Source organism: Rhinolophus hipposideros (assembly GCF_964194185.1).
Source record: "Rhinolophus hipposideros genome assembly, chromosome: X".
Taxonomy (NCBI): domain Eukaryota; kingdom Metazoa; phylum Chordata; class Mammalia; order Chiroptera; family Rhinolophidae; genus Rhinolophus; species Rhinolophus hipposideros.
The window spans coordinates 9240214-9254754 of NC_138046.1; the positions used below are offsets into that span (position 1 = coordinate 9240214).

General features: G+C 38.3%; 1 protein-coding gene across 14 annotated transcripts in view; it reads right to left on the reverse strand.

The window, feature by feature from the left end:
* MTMR1 (myotubularin related protein 1) overlaps positions 1–14541 on the reverse strand; it is a 63212-nt gene that overhangs the window by 33269 nt on the left and 15402 nt on the right. For 3 of the 14 annotated variants that reach the window (XM_081041967.1, XM_081041966.1, XM_081041974.1), the window contains exons 3-6: positions 9567–9590; positions 8970–8996; positions 3565–3640; positions 156–250 (exon numbers count right to left, since the gene is read on the reverse strand). In XM_081041967.1, coding sequence (XP_080898093.1) covers positions 156–250; positions 3565–3610 — 141 coding nt within the window. In that variant the 5' untranslated portion in view covers positions 3611–3640; positions 8970–8996; positions 9567–9590. Of the gene's footprint in view, positions 1–155; positions 251–3564; positions 3641–7357; positions 7409–8969; positions 8997–9566; positions 9591–14541 lie in introns of all 14 variants that reach the window. The other 11 variants (XM_081041978.1, XM_081041976.1, XM_081041975.1 and 8 more) reach the window with 5 other exon arrangements.

A 14541-nucleotide genomic window follows, 5' to 3' on the forward strand; every position in this document is an offset into this window, starting at 1 on the left:
TTCCAAGACACAAAATCTGTTTGCAAATGTGGACATTTTACGACTCACCCTCTGGTTCTCTCAGGGTGATAAAATTTGACGTTACTTCTTTCTTCTGTAGTGTTTACTTGCTTCTGAAGTGTTTTTAAAAATAACACACGCTTTTAAAAACTCACCCTCTCTACATTTTTGAAGTACATCTTAAAGTCCGTCACCGTCAGCGTTCCACTCACAGCTCCCATAAATGGGCAGATATACATGACATCTTTCACTGAAAGAAAAAACTCAAAAGTAGCAACTACTGCCATAAGCTAGTGCTTCAATAAATCTTAACACGACTTTCCAAATATATATATACAGAGGGTACCAAAAAAATGTATACACATTTTAAGACAGGAGAAAAGTGTATTAAAATTGTAATAATATACCCCGATAACAAAAGATGACTACAATATATATATATATGTGTATATATATATATATATATATATATATATATATATATATATACACATACATAGTGCCAAAACTTGTATACAAGTGGACACTTTGGTCATGTTGCTCAAGCAGTAGTTTGCAGTAATCAGAACTGTCTGGATGCTGATGGATGCTGAATGACACCTTTTGTAATTGCAGAAGTCAAATGTGACTTGTATTCATCTTTTGTTATCGGTATATATTGAGTATTACAATTGTAATACAGTTTTTTCCTTTCTTAAAATGTGTATACTTTTTTTTGGCACCGTGTGTGTGTGTGTGTGTGTGTGTGTGTGTATGCGCGTATATTTGTGATTCCAGTTTTCTAGGAATTTTAAATTTTAAATTTGTTATTACTTTAAATAAAGACATAGATGGATATTCTTCTAATAAAATTCCAGTTTTTAAAACAATATTCTAATTTGCTACTTAACGAGTTTTTAAGTAAATGGCCTCATAATCAGCTACATTTTGTCATTTTATTTCCAGGTGGTTAACTTTTCCCCTGAGTGATAAGTTAATCACATCACAAACATATTAATTAAACTCTGAAGACCCTGGGCTACCACTTAATAAATTACTGCTAATGAAAACTAACTAAAGCTAAAAACTGCCCCTTAATGCCCCTCCAAAAGCAACTTTTTCACAGATGACAAAAACTAGAACCACATTAATGGAGTGGAAAAAGACTTTGCTTCAATTTCTTTATCACCTTCCATATGAATTTTTATTTTCTTCTTGTGAATATCAATATCAGAATATGTAATATAATATCAATGACATACTGGACTCTTGAGGGGTAAGAACCTCACGTCTATCGCAAAGATCCTACGTCTTGATGATTTTCCCAAAGTGCCATTTCATTGGAATGACAGGAATGTACATAAGTACACAGGAACAATGAAAGGTACTAAAGTTGTCATCTGGCCAAACACTTCCATCAAACTTTTCTAGAAGTTATTATGTACTGAGTGGCTTCTATTATTGGGGTTCTAGGTATGACCAGACACAGTTCCTGTCCACAAGCAGCCCGTGACCTGTGAGTGACACTACACAGAAAATCAGCATTATACTATAGCCTGATAAATGCTATCGTAACTGTGTGGACAGGATGTGATAAGGGCTTAGAAAAGGATCAACTTAATTCAGCAGGTAAGCAAGGGGGAGGGGGAGAGGAGAAGGTGGAGGCAGAAGGGAGGAAGGAGAGAGCAGCCAGTTGTTGGAGGTTAATATGACTAGATCAAAGAGCGCATGAGGATGATGGGACACAAGGCCAGAGAAGACATGTTCATGAATATCCATTATTTGTAATAGCCAAATGGTATAAACAGCCCAAATGTCCATCAATAGATGGATGGATGAAAAAATAAAACTGTGGTGCATCCATACAATGGAATACTGTTCAGCAATGAAAAGGAATGACTATTGAGCCAAGCTACAATATGGATGAATATCAACGTAATTATCATATTATAACGTGTATAATGAACACTTTTTTGCCCACATTTGTGAGGGAAAAATAAGGATGCACATTATACATGGGTATAATTCCCTACCTATATAAATGTTTTCAGTTATTTTATTTATACTTATGAGTTAAAAGTATAACTCTAGAAATCAATAACGATATCCATATGCAAAATAACACCCTGGAATATGATCATCGGTTTTATTGAACGTACAATGAACTTGCAACGACTTCTTGGCCTTCTATGATGCGTAAATATTGTAAATTTGTTACACATAAAATTTCCTGTACCTTGTATCTGTTCTTGTGTTTTATAATTATTTGTTCCATAAAATTTCTTGTACCACATGTTAAAAAATAAATGGTAAAATTCTTTTATAATACAAAAAACAAGTACCTAAATGTAAACAAATAAAAATTTGAATTAAAATAATAAAGCAAAAGATCTTTTCTCCCTTGAAAGTTTGGGCCAAAAATGTGGGTGCACATATACACAGGAGCGCATTATGCACGACAAACTATGGTATGCTGAGTGGAAGAAGCTAGACAAGAAAGGGGATATACTCAATGATTACATTTCTAGAAAACTCTAGAAAATATAATCTAGTCTACAGTGCTTGGGGATGGGAAAAAGGTATAGAAGGGGAGTTTTAAAAAGGAAACTTCTGGGAGATGATGGATATGTTCGTTATCTTGACTGTGATAATAGTTTCCCAGGCGTATAATGTGTCAAAACTCTTCACATCCACTTTAAATCTGTGTAGTCTGCTGTCAGAAGGAGAAGCAGAGGCATGACATAATTAGCTCTGCATTTTAAACAGATCATTCCCAAAGCAGCATGGAGGCAGGGCTAGAAGAACTCCCAGAGAGAGAACAGCAAGAGAAGTTCCAGAAGCCAAAGTGAGAAAGCGTTTCAAAACCAAGGATAGGATAAGTAGGGTCCAGAGCCACAGACAAGGATATTCAGTGGGGGTGGCTGTTTGCAGGCCCTGGTAGGAGAGAGCAGCTACTCAAATGTTCTTGACACAAGATGACTGTACTCAGAAATTGAGCACACATCCTTGGAAGGGACTCATGAGGGAAGAAGGTAACACTTAGCCTAGCAAAGCAGGTTGTCCTACTCAACCCCAGCAATTGTGAGGTGAAAAGGTCGCACCCAGCCGCCCTCCCATCCGCCCAGGGTACAGTGGACTACCTGCTGAAATGCCAGCTAATCCACCGTGGGGTGACGTGGGAGTCCTCAGGCCATCGCCCTTACAATCCAGGGTGGCAGCACACGCCTTTTTCTTGCACTAAAATTGTACTTTCTTGATACATTTTCCTTATAGTGAAGGATTCCAACAAAGAAGTGACCTGACATACAGTGAATATCTGATCTGCCTTCATTTCATCAGGAAAAGTTGTGCCCCTCTTGTGTTGGCAATGCCAACTAATACTCAGTCGGAGTTTAAAGGGATCCTCTATAGTTTTCTGTCTCTTAAGGTCATATGGATACTAATAAGAATGACGAGATTTAGTCCATTTGTCCCTTAATTAAATGGGCCTGGCTGATCTTCAGCACATACGTCACCTGTGCTCACAAGGAAAGTGCCATGTCATTTTGCGGATCTCTGTAGGCAAAGTGTACGCACTAAACTTACCAATGGCCTTGATTGATTCCCCTGGGAAAAGTGGTGCTTCTTCCATCTGGGCCAGCTTATTTCCATCCCTTAGAGCCTGGCAAAAAAACAAACAGCAGTAAATCTCCCTTTCCATCTGTATACCTGGAAAGAATTGTGCTGTTCTGCGCTTGCGCCACACAGCTACAGAAGCGTGCGAAATGTATGCCCCCGCCCCTTACAAGACAATTTCAAAGCTCAGCATCACAGGACACCATGCTGCATATTCTAGCAAGTTATTACACATATTTCAAGTTCACAGTTAGAAAGCATTAATACATAAATGGCTTGACATGACAGATACTATAATCACTACACAGACAGCTATTATAAGGTTCCTCCAGAATTCAGAAATAAAGTAAAAAAACAATTTTTTTAAAGGTTACCTTCTGAGCATGAAACGAATACAAATAAAATCAACATTAGATGTAGGTGCTGTAGAAATGGCCCAGCCTCTGAGATAGCATGGGAAACCCCGAAGTGTAAGTCACGTTGCCAGGGAGGGGTTTCAGGGCAGCGCTATTACCAAGGAAAGCCCTAGATTGTGTACTACATGTGGGTGCACAAAGCCTGGTAGCTCGTCAGTGTGTATCTCATCCAGGCCACGACAGTGCGCCCTCATCTGGCAGACGAGAATATTTCAATCATGACTGTGGACAAGCCGAGTGTGTTCCTTAGGCTTCTCCCAAGCCAGTTCACTCTGTGCTGATTCCACACTCTCCAGCAAATTGCTAATAAGGTGCTAGGTTTCCTGGCTACCATGATACTACGAAAAGGATGTCTTGGATGGATGGCTATTATAAGGTGCTTGGGTATAAATGTGGGTACCTGCCTACAGTTCTAAATGTCCAGATTGGCACAGAGGCCCAGTACCCAGTCTCTTGTGAGCTTGGTCACACAGTGCCAGAGAACTCAGGGGAGCTGAGAAAATGGGGCTTTAGAACTAAAACACTGGGGACCAGAGTCTGAACTCGGGGCCCATTCCAAGATACCCCCCCCACCCCCTGCCAAGATGCTGCCAAAAGCAGTGGTCACTTTCTCCTTGGCATCTGACACAATATGTTACCAAGAAGAATAAGGTGTTCAAAACCCCAGCAATTCCAAAGCTGTGCTTCATAGAACATTAAATTCCCAAGAGATGTGAATAGGTCTTTTTCAATTTGGGGAAATACAGGATTAAAGAAAACAAACTTTTTATTTTTATTTTTATGTGAGTGTTTAGTGTGTTAATGTGAGTCAAATCAGCAAGAGGGCGCTAGAGTATGCTGCTTTTCCCATACCTATTTGATCACGAGCTGCTTTCTCCAAAAAAATACCTGTTAACATCAGGAGGCCACTAGTGTTCAGTGGAAAACAGAGTGGACAATACTAAGTTTTCAGCATGATTTTGTGAAACAAAACATTAAAAAAGTGGTAACTTTTATAATTCTAACAGAAATTATTGAAAATTCAAAATAACTTTTTTTATACTTATAAGAATATTTTATTGTTTTATTAAAGGAACTTGGGGGTCAATTTAAAAACACTATGTATAGTAATTTCATCAAAAATTTCAAAATAAAGAAAGGGGAAAAGTCAAACTATAAAGAGGAAAATCAATGCTAAATGTTGGTCAGGGTATGTCTGTTCCATGGGGAGTACCCAATAGGACGCAATCCATCTTCCTCCTTATCAAGATACACAATTAAAATAATACAGATTAGGGTTCATTGTTACCTCCCAATAATTTTATTCCATTTGAATTGTTAGTCCAGATTGGTTTTTAAAATACTTTTCAGCCAAAAATTTTAGGGATGTAGAGAACTGTTAAAGGGGACGTGGAAAGGTGTTTGTTCATTCATTTTTATACTCACACCTGATTTGGAAATACATCTTTTACACAATAAAGCATAAACCAATATTCATACTTTTAAATGTCAAATTTTAGAAACACTAAAAAAAATCACGAACTTTAATAGAAGCCTTCATTTGAAAGTCAGCTTTCTTTCATTTACTACCTGAAATAAAGACTAACTTTATAATATAGTTACAAAGTGAGAAAGCTATTTTAATCAATAGCCAAGTTTTATATTACTTCAAATATTACATTAAAGCTCATTTTAATGGCCAAATATTATCATATATTATATAGACTTCAATTTCTTAACTCATATTTAAAAACAAATGGGGATAGGTTATTTTGAAATATATTTACTAAAGCAAGCTGTTTTAATCAATTTTGTCTGCAAGGGATGGGGGGCAAATGTAGCTCACCTGAAGCCTTATAGCAAGCCACATCAAATACTTTGAAGTCCTCAACCCAGGATTAGGAAGCAAAATGTTGCAGATGGGAGACAGCAGTGAATGGGACCCTTTTGAGAATGTACAAGGCTCTCAAGATAGAGGTTGAGGATTAAATGTTTCTCTTCTCTTCTGAAAGCCATGTTGAATTTGGCTTGAAATTCTTGTGCATTTATATGAAGCACGACTGTGTTTGTGAGACAGTGAGACAACCCTCTCACTAATAATAATTAACTCTGGGACATGCTTTTTAATTGATGAGAAAGAAACTATCAGAACAAAACAAACAAAAGATCCCACTGCTTCAGATTTCCCCATATATGGTTTATTTTGTACAGGAAACACATTTAGCTTTAGCATAGGAATTCAAGAAGATAATAGTTTCTAAAGGCTCATCGTTTTATGAGTACAGTAGATTCCCTTTATAAAGCTGGTGTTAGGAAATGGGACTCACACTTGTGCTACATTAAGCTTTGACTGCAACTATGAAGTTGCATAGGACATGATTTGACCCTTGATTTATCCAACCCATGTACAGCATAAACAAAGAATGGAATATTCTTATGAACGAAATTTGATCTCAGGAACACACCCATTCCTCTTTGGTGCCCTTGCTCCAAGTATTGCCCAGTTGAGGAATTCCCTCTGATGAGCTCATCTAAACCCTGTTCCTGCAACCTTGAAAGTCCAGCTGAAGGCCCACCAGCTCCCTGAATTTGTCCCCAAATGCTCGAGCCCACAGGATGTCCCTAGCCTCTCCACTACTTTTCTCCTCATCTGATTCTAATATGCTGGGTGGGCAGTTAATGGCTGCATGCCGAAAGCAGTGGTTTTCAAATCGGGTGCTTCAAGGTGCTTCCAGAGTCACCAAGGGAGGGTGGGCCAAGCAGAGGCACAGCTGAGCACGGAGCCTTGCCACATTTTCCTGGAGTGCACGTCTACCATTTTCACATATTGAGTTTCTCCATAAGCTTTGGGGAAGGTTCTGTTGCTTTAAGAGACTCTAGAGGGTCTAGAGGTACTGAGTAAGCACTCAAGGGTACTCGAATGAGTTTTTTTCTTCTGATCAATAAATACTAACTACATGGACTCATTCATGAAACGTACAAAGTACCAGGTACTGCGCTTGGCACAGACCATGCACATTTGAATAAAGCGAGGTCCGCACCCTCAAGGAGCACCCTCAGCATATGAATCTGTCCCCTCTAAGTCTTTGTGACAGCATTTCAGAATCCTTTCGTGACTGCCGTTCATTAACTCATCAAAAACCCTCTGTGGGGAAACCGAGAAGTACAGATGACCAAATTTCTGGTTGACAAAATGTTGGATAAACCAATTTTTGCAAATAATGTCATAGTGGAATCTACCAAACTTGGACAGGAGGGCACTACTCTAGTGGTCAAAGCGTTTGCTCATCGTCTAGAAATCTAGTATGAAATGGCTTCTAAATACACGATGTGCAGCTACAAACAGATGAACATGTAGAACTTGCAACCTGATCAGCTTCAGCTTCAGAAGGGTAGCCATTGTGTTCTTCCTGAATCTCCTGCACAGCACCAGGTGCATGGACAAGAAAAGGCAAAGAGGAGAAAGAGAAACACGTGCAAACAGACAGGTGAAAGGACAGAAGTTCTTTGTTAAAGAGACAGTAAGCATGTAAAAGTTGACACACCTTTCACGGCTTTGCAAATCACAATATTTCAGCCCTTGGAGGTAAGGGAATAACGTGTAGGCCGCCTATAGCATCCTCAGCCTAAAATGGAGTATCTATTCTGTGTTTGTGTTGGGCAGAAAAATGAAAAGCAAACATCATGGATTCCAAAGAATGCACTGTCTTTTGAAAACCAAGCGATACATACTACACCATATAGAAAAGAAACAAAATAACAGACACATGATATACTCATGGCAAATAAAGCACACCACAGAAACCAGATGAAGAGCAAAATCAAGCCAAAATACAAAGGCAGTTCATAGACATGTATTTTAAACACAGTAAGTATTCATATACTCTCAAGAATTATTATATTGTCCAGGGGTCAACTCCAGTGGTATTACCAAAATTTCCACAAACATGCACATGCACATGTCACATGCTAGAGACATACATATATACATGTATATGTATACATATAATCTGGTACTTATTGCTCATTGCTAATTCAATATTGTGAATTATGAATCAATACCATATGAGATATTTCTAATTACAGTATCAACATGGTTCAGAGAAATAGCTAAAATGTCACATATCTTTATTTAAATTTTTTTCCAATCCCTTTGAAGGTATACTGTTCTTAATTTCTTCATAGATTCAGTTTTGGAAACTTTAAAATTGGACTTTTAGTTCATCAGATGGTATAAAGAATATGAATACTGAAGATGACAAGATTACAACCCCTTTTAAAAGTTGTATCAAGTCTCTAAGGCTGACAGTACTAAAATTTAGCATAGATGTATATTTTCCTTCATGAAACTTTGACTACAATGACTACATTCCTTTGAAAGCTAATCAGTGAAGAATTAGCAAAGCTTTAAAAGAATTTACTATTCCCTACCTTTCGTTTGTGTCAATCAAGTAAAATAGCTACTTACTACATTTTTATACTTCATTATCAGATTTAATTCAGTACACAGTTGGTACTGCTACCCCTGAAAACAGGGTAATATTTTAAATGAAGCCAGTTTTTTTGAAATTTCCATTTTTTTAAATACAAAGAAAATGGAATCATCTTTGATAAAATTTTTTTGAATCAGAAAAATGAATGACTAAACAACAACAACAAAAAAAACCCACACAACATTTCAAAGTCCATGCAAATGTAAAGCCAAACACTAATATTTAACAATGTGAATCAGTCAAGGAAAATGATTCCCACGAGCAAAAGAAACATGGTGAAAACAAGATTAAACAAAGATACACCAACTAGACTCCTAAGAGTTTGACTTAACCTGCTTATTTTTGCATGACTTCATTGGCTTCAGTGAGATTAAAAATTTTAAACTGAAGTCACTAATTATTCTGTCAAACTCCACATTGTTTTCATTTAATGGAAATAGGTTAATTTTCAATATCTGATATTCAGGCTCAAATGCATGCACATTACCAATCTTTGTCTTGCTCTATGAATACTCTGAAATAAAGGGAAGAAAAATCATGAGGAAAATATAAGCTAAAACCCACTAGATGTAATAGCTACATCTGTGGTTTAAGAAATACTAAATGGGACTGATTTTGCTAAACTTATCTTCAGGGTTAGCATTTCTGCTTTTTGGATTCAGCATGCAGACACAAAAATCTTACTTAGATAGGATGGACAATAACTGACCACTTTGTTGTGGTTGCTTAAATGCTTTAGCATGAATTAATGAGTAACAATGTTAAAATAGGACTCTGTAGGCCCCTGCCACAAAGATCCACTTGGTCAGAATTCATGAAACACAACAAAAGTCAGTATTACACACTTGTAGTTAACAATTTTAGCATCCTGCCCTCACACACATTGGCTTTTATTGTACATACAAACATCGTTAACAAATAAAGCATTTCTAGTGAACACGGAAAGCTATGACACAGTAGAGCAAATTGATCCGACTCATAAAAACCAGTGAGAAGGTAAAGAACACTAAATAGACCAAGTGTTCCGTAAAGCACAGAGACACACAAGTAGGAGGCCCATCTGCTGAAAGCCAAACATCCTTACCCTTATATCAGGCCTCCTGAAAACCTGTTAGTCAAAATACAGAACATCATCACAAACACGTTACTACTGACCTGTACAAGATGCTAAGAAGTTCACCAGCCCATTCCCTAAGGAACATCATAATTCTCTACATAAAACCAACCAGATCAATCCTAATACATTTGCCCTCTAAGTTTTAGTCAATATCAAATCAATCCTAACACATTTGTCCTATAATTTTCAGGCAAGTCTATGGTTTGGAGAAACTTACTGCCCTTAGGCTAAGACAAGCAACATTATTTTAAACACAAACCCCTTCTGTCAAGTGCTATTACAAGCCATTGTGAACAGGCAGTGTTTGAAAAGTTCATTTGTGTGTCTGTTTGGAATACTGAATGCATTTTCCCCATAGAAACAATGATATAAAAAGGCGGTTCTGCTCCCAAACCAGCCCACAGAAACAAAACAAAACTGAACCCAAAAAACCCACAAAAGCTCCCACATCTGATCCAGAGCACAGCTCAGCTGTAGCGTTAACGGTATCATAAAACCTAGCTGACCACAAATGTTAACCAGGTTTCTGTAGAAATTATATTTCCAACTCGCACTTGGGATTCCAGAATTAGACTCCCCGATGAGGCCACCCCATTGAGAGAAGGGTGCTTGTCCTGGGGAAGGGCACTTCCAGGTGGGAAGAGGTAGCTGGCTTGTCTGGGAGGGCAGGGGAGAAGAGGGAAGCAGAGGGGAGGCCTCGGTTGCTGTCCCCACAAGGGGAAGCCAAGCTTTATTGAATGCAGACACTGATTTCAGCAACCTTCTTCCTTCGTAGCCTTTGAATGCTACTTTAGTATGCAGCATATGCACTCAGGAAACCTGGGTCAGAGGAGACACCCCGGAGAACAGGCGGGACTTTGGAAAAGCAAATAGTGGTAATTGTCCCAGGAAGGTCTGAATCGTCTGTTCCCCATTCCAAAGTCTGAAATATGATCATCCAACCAACTGGATGTCCTATGGAAAATAGATCATTTAAAAAAAAATCACTGGAGGCTCTTATTAGCTGTATAGGTTTTACTTGGGCTAGATAAGATCACACGAATGAATAGGAGGATATAGGCTTCATCATTGTATCATCATTAAAAGAAAATACTCTTTGAAGTAAAAAAAAATGTTTTCTGAATTACGTCATGCTGTAGCTCAAAGAGAACTAAAGCCCATACATTCCTAAATATAGACTATTTAGACTAAGAAGCTTAAACCTAGCTCTTTTGGTGGATGGGTAATAGATATGTTTATCATCTTATTTGTGGTTACAATTTCACAAGTGTGTACCTATCAAAACTTACTAAATTGTATACTTTAAATATGTGACGTTTATCATTTGTTAATGACACCTCAATAAAGTTAGCATAAAATCCATACTTATGTTAATAAAAACTCACAATGGGACATATATGGCAATAAAAACTCAAAACAGAAAGTCTCCGCTCCCCGCGCGTCATTCCTCAGTGATAACCATGTTTAATAGACCTATTTTTAATTCTGAGGACAACTTCCATAACATAAATATGGTTCCACCTAGACTTCTTGATTTGTCAACTTTAAACAGTAGCTAGTGACCCCCCATTTTAAAAGATGAGAAAATAAGCTTTCTCAAACTACCAACTCCCTCTTCCTAATCTCTGCTAATTGAAATTTTAAGTTTTAGTTCTTTTATTGACTTCCTTAAGCAGCAGCGGTATCATAAAAAAAATACTCATGAAATGACCTTTAGGTGCCAGACACTCTTCTGACCCTTTGCATACATTAACTGATTTTACTCTCAAAATAACCTTGTGAGATATAAACTATTATTGGCCCCATTTCTGATGAGAAAACCAAGGCACAGTTAAGTAATCTGGCCATGTTCAAGGTGGCAAAGCAAGTACTGAAACCCAGCGGTCTGCTATAGTATACCACTGTCTCAGCCTGGTGTCACTACCCCTTCCCTCACTTCCACTTGCTACCTCCAAACTTCTGCTCTAGCAAGCCATTATTTTCACATTTGTTCTGTAACCACGATTACTTTTTTAACACTGTCTCTAAAGTGACAGGAACAATCGAAAATGAAAAAGCAGCACTCATAAGTAGTGTAATTGGGCCTTACATGTAGGACATACATGGTGTAATCACCAAACACGGTGAATGTTTACATTTAAAATAACGTTCTTTTAAACATTTTACATTTAAAATTTTACATTTAAAATTACGTTCTTGCCACTTTCTGAACCAGTTCTGGAAGTCCTCTTTTGTGAGTGTCTTTACTTCATCTCCATAATGACAATGCTCCGTGCCACACATCGCTTCTGGTATAAGGCAATTTCTGTCAAATAAAATCATTACAGTGTGTCCTCATCCACCTTATTCACCACATCTGGCACTGTGTGACCTCTGGCTCTTCCCCAAAGTCAAAATGACCATGAAAAGAAAATGTTTTGAATCAATTCAGGACATTGAGGCAGCCACGCCAGCACAATTAAAGACACTTACGAAAGAGGACTTCCAGAACTGCTTCAGAAAGTGGCAAGAACGATGGGAGGAGTGTGTTTGAAGCGAGGGCCATGTGTCTTTTACTCTTAATAATTTTTTTTATTTAAACATTTACTGTATTTTTTCTTAATGTTTTCCTGGGACATGGTCTCAGGGTTTTTTTGTTTGTTTGTTTTTTTATTAGTTTCAGGTACACAAGACAAAGTAATACTTAGATGTTTATCTTTTATATCCCTCACATTGTGTGGACCTCCCTTCTCCCATCCACTAACCCTCTGACATCGCACAGAGCCATTACATTTCCACTCTCTATTCCTAATGCTGTACTCCGCTTCTTGTAAGTACATACATATACATATATACGTATACATATATGTACAAACTTGTAGATGACATTCATTATTGTTCAGCTTCAGCTTCAGGTGTACAGTGCAGTAATCAGGCATCTACATCATCCCTGAGGTGGTCTCCCTAATGAGACAAGTGTCCATCGGATACCCTACAAACTCTTTACTAGAGAACATTATGTTAAGTGAAATAAGTCAGACAGAGAAAGACAAATACCATATGATCTCACTTATATGTGGAATCTAAAAAAAAGAATAAGTGAATGAACTAATCAGAAACTGTTTTGGAGACAAAGAGGAAAAACTGAGGGTTGCTAGATGGGAGGGGGGTGGGGATAAGGGGGAAGACGAGGGGGTTAGAAAACAGTAACCACAAGATGGCCAAGGGGTTTTGAAAATTAATTTGGGGGATGTAATCAATAATGTTCACTGTATTTTTTGATCACAACTTGTACCCCATTGCCAATAAACCTTTGCTGTTGGAAGGAGTAACTAACTGGAAAGTCTGGAAAGAGGGAGGATGATAATGTGCTTTTTACACTCACAATTCTTTACCTACTTGTAATGAAATCCTCAGTATTCTTGGTGTGAGACCGGGGAGGTCAACAGAGGCTCTCCTGAAAGTCTCTAACTTGATACCTAAATGTTCTTCTCCGTTTTAGTTTACACCTCTCCTAAATAAGCCATTTGAGACACACAGAGGGGTTCATTTTTTTTTCTTGAATCGGATTCTCATCGAAGCTGGAGAAAAGAACAGTGGTTTTATGTCAGGAGACCTGGGGGCAGCTCTCTCCAGCCCATCTAGGGCCTTCTCATATCTGTACTTGGCCTCAGTCTTTACATATCGAAAAGCAGAGGAGGGTACCGAATGACTGCAAGGACCTGACCAGTTCTAAAACCACAGGAGTCATTTCTCTAAGCCTCATGCGAAGACTTCAGAAAACATCTTCCCAACCAAAGCTTCAGGAGGCAAATCAGCAGAGTGGTTAAAAGAATGCGCGCCTAACCACAAGATGGTCACGGGGTTTTGAAAATTAATTTGGGGAACGTAATCAATAATGTTGTAAAGATTTTGTAGGGTATCTGATGGACACGTGTCCCATTTGGGAGACCACCTCAGGGAAGATGTAGATGCCTGATCACTGCACTGTACACCTGAAGCTGAACAATAATGAATGCCAACTATAATTTTACATATATATGTGTGTGTGTGTATATATATATATATATATATATATATATATATATATATATATACATACATACATACTTACAAGAAGCGGAGTACAGCATTAGGAATAGAGACAGTGGAAATGTAATGACTGTGCGATGTCAGAGGGATAGTGGATGGGGGGAGGGGGGTCCACACAGTGTGAAGGATATAAATAATAAACGTCTAAGTATTACTTTGTCTTGTACACCTGAAACTAATAAAAAAACAACGAAAAAAAACCTTTTGGCAATATTGAGAGGGCAAAGCAGTCTTTGTGACAGGAAGTCCGCTGTCTTCCCTTAATGCTGCCATTTTGGAATAAAACCTACTTTTCCTTCCACCAAAAAAAAAAATGCGCGCCTGAGTCAAATCCTGCCTCTACTACCACTTCCTGCCCGCCAGACTCTTGACAAGTGACACAAGCCCGCAGAGTATTAGTGTCCCAGTCTCCTCTTGTCTAAATCAGTGATGCTGGGAACACGCCCCTCGCAGGTTGTTGGGAGGGTTGAGTTGGGTAACATAACTGGAAAAGTACTGAAGAAGCAGTGGTTAGCATCAATACTCTTCGGTTGGTGCAAAAGTAATTGCGGTTTAAAAAGTTAAAAATGGCAAAAATCGCAATTACTTTTGCACCAACCTAACATTTAGGTACCCTTTTTTAGTTGATGGGGCTCAGCCTCCCCAACATGCACCACAACTCTCCTGACCAGCCTCAACTCCACTCTCTCAACTCCTATCCATGCCAGGAACCTACGAGAAGGTGCAGAAAAGTTAGTGAGCTTAGTCTACTTACCAAAGCAAGCGAAAGTTAACTAAAATCGAAAATTTACCTACTTCTAAATGGCTTTCACTAAATCAAGAAAAAGCACTGTGAAATGACCCCTGTTCCTGACACAGAGCTCCGAACACC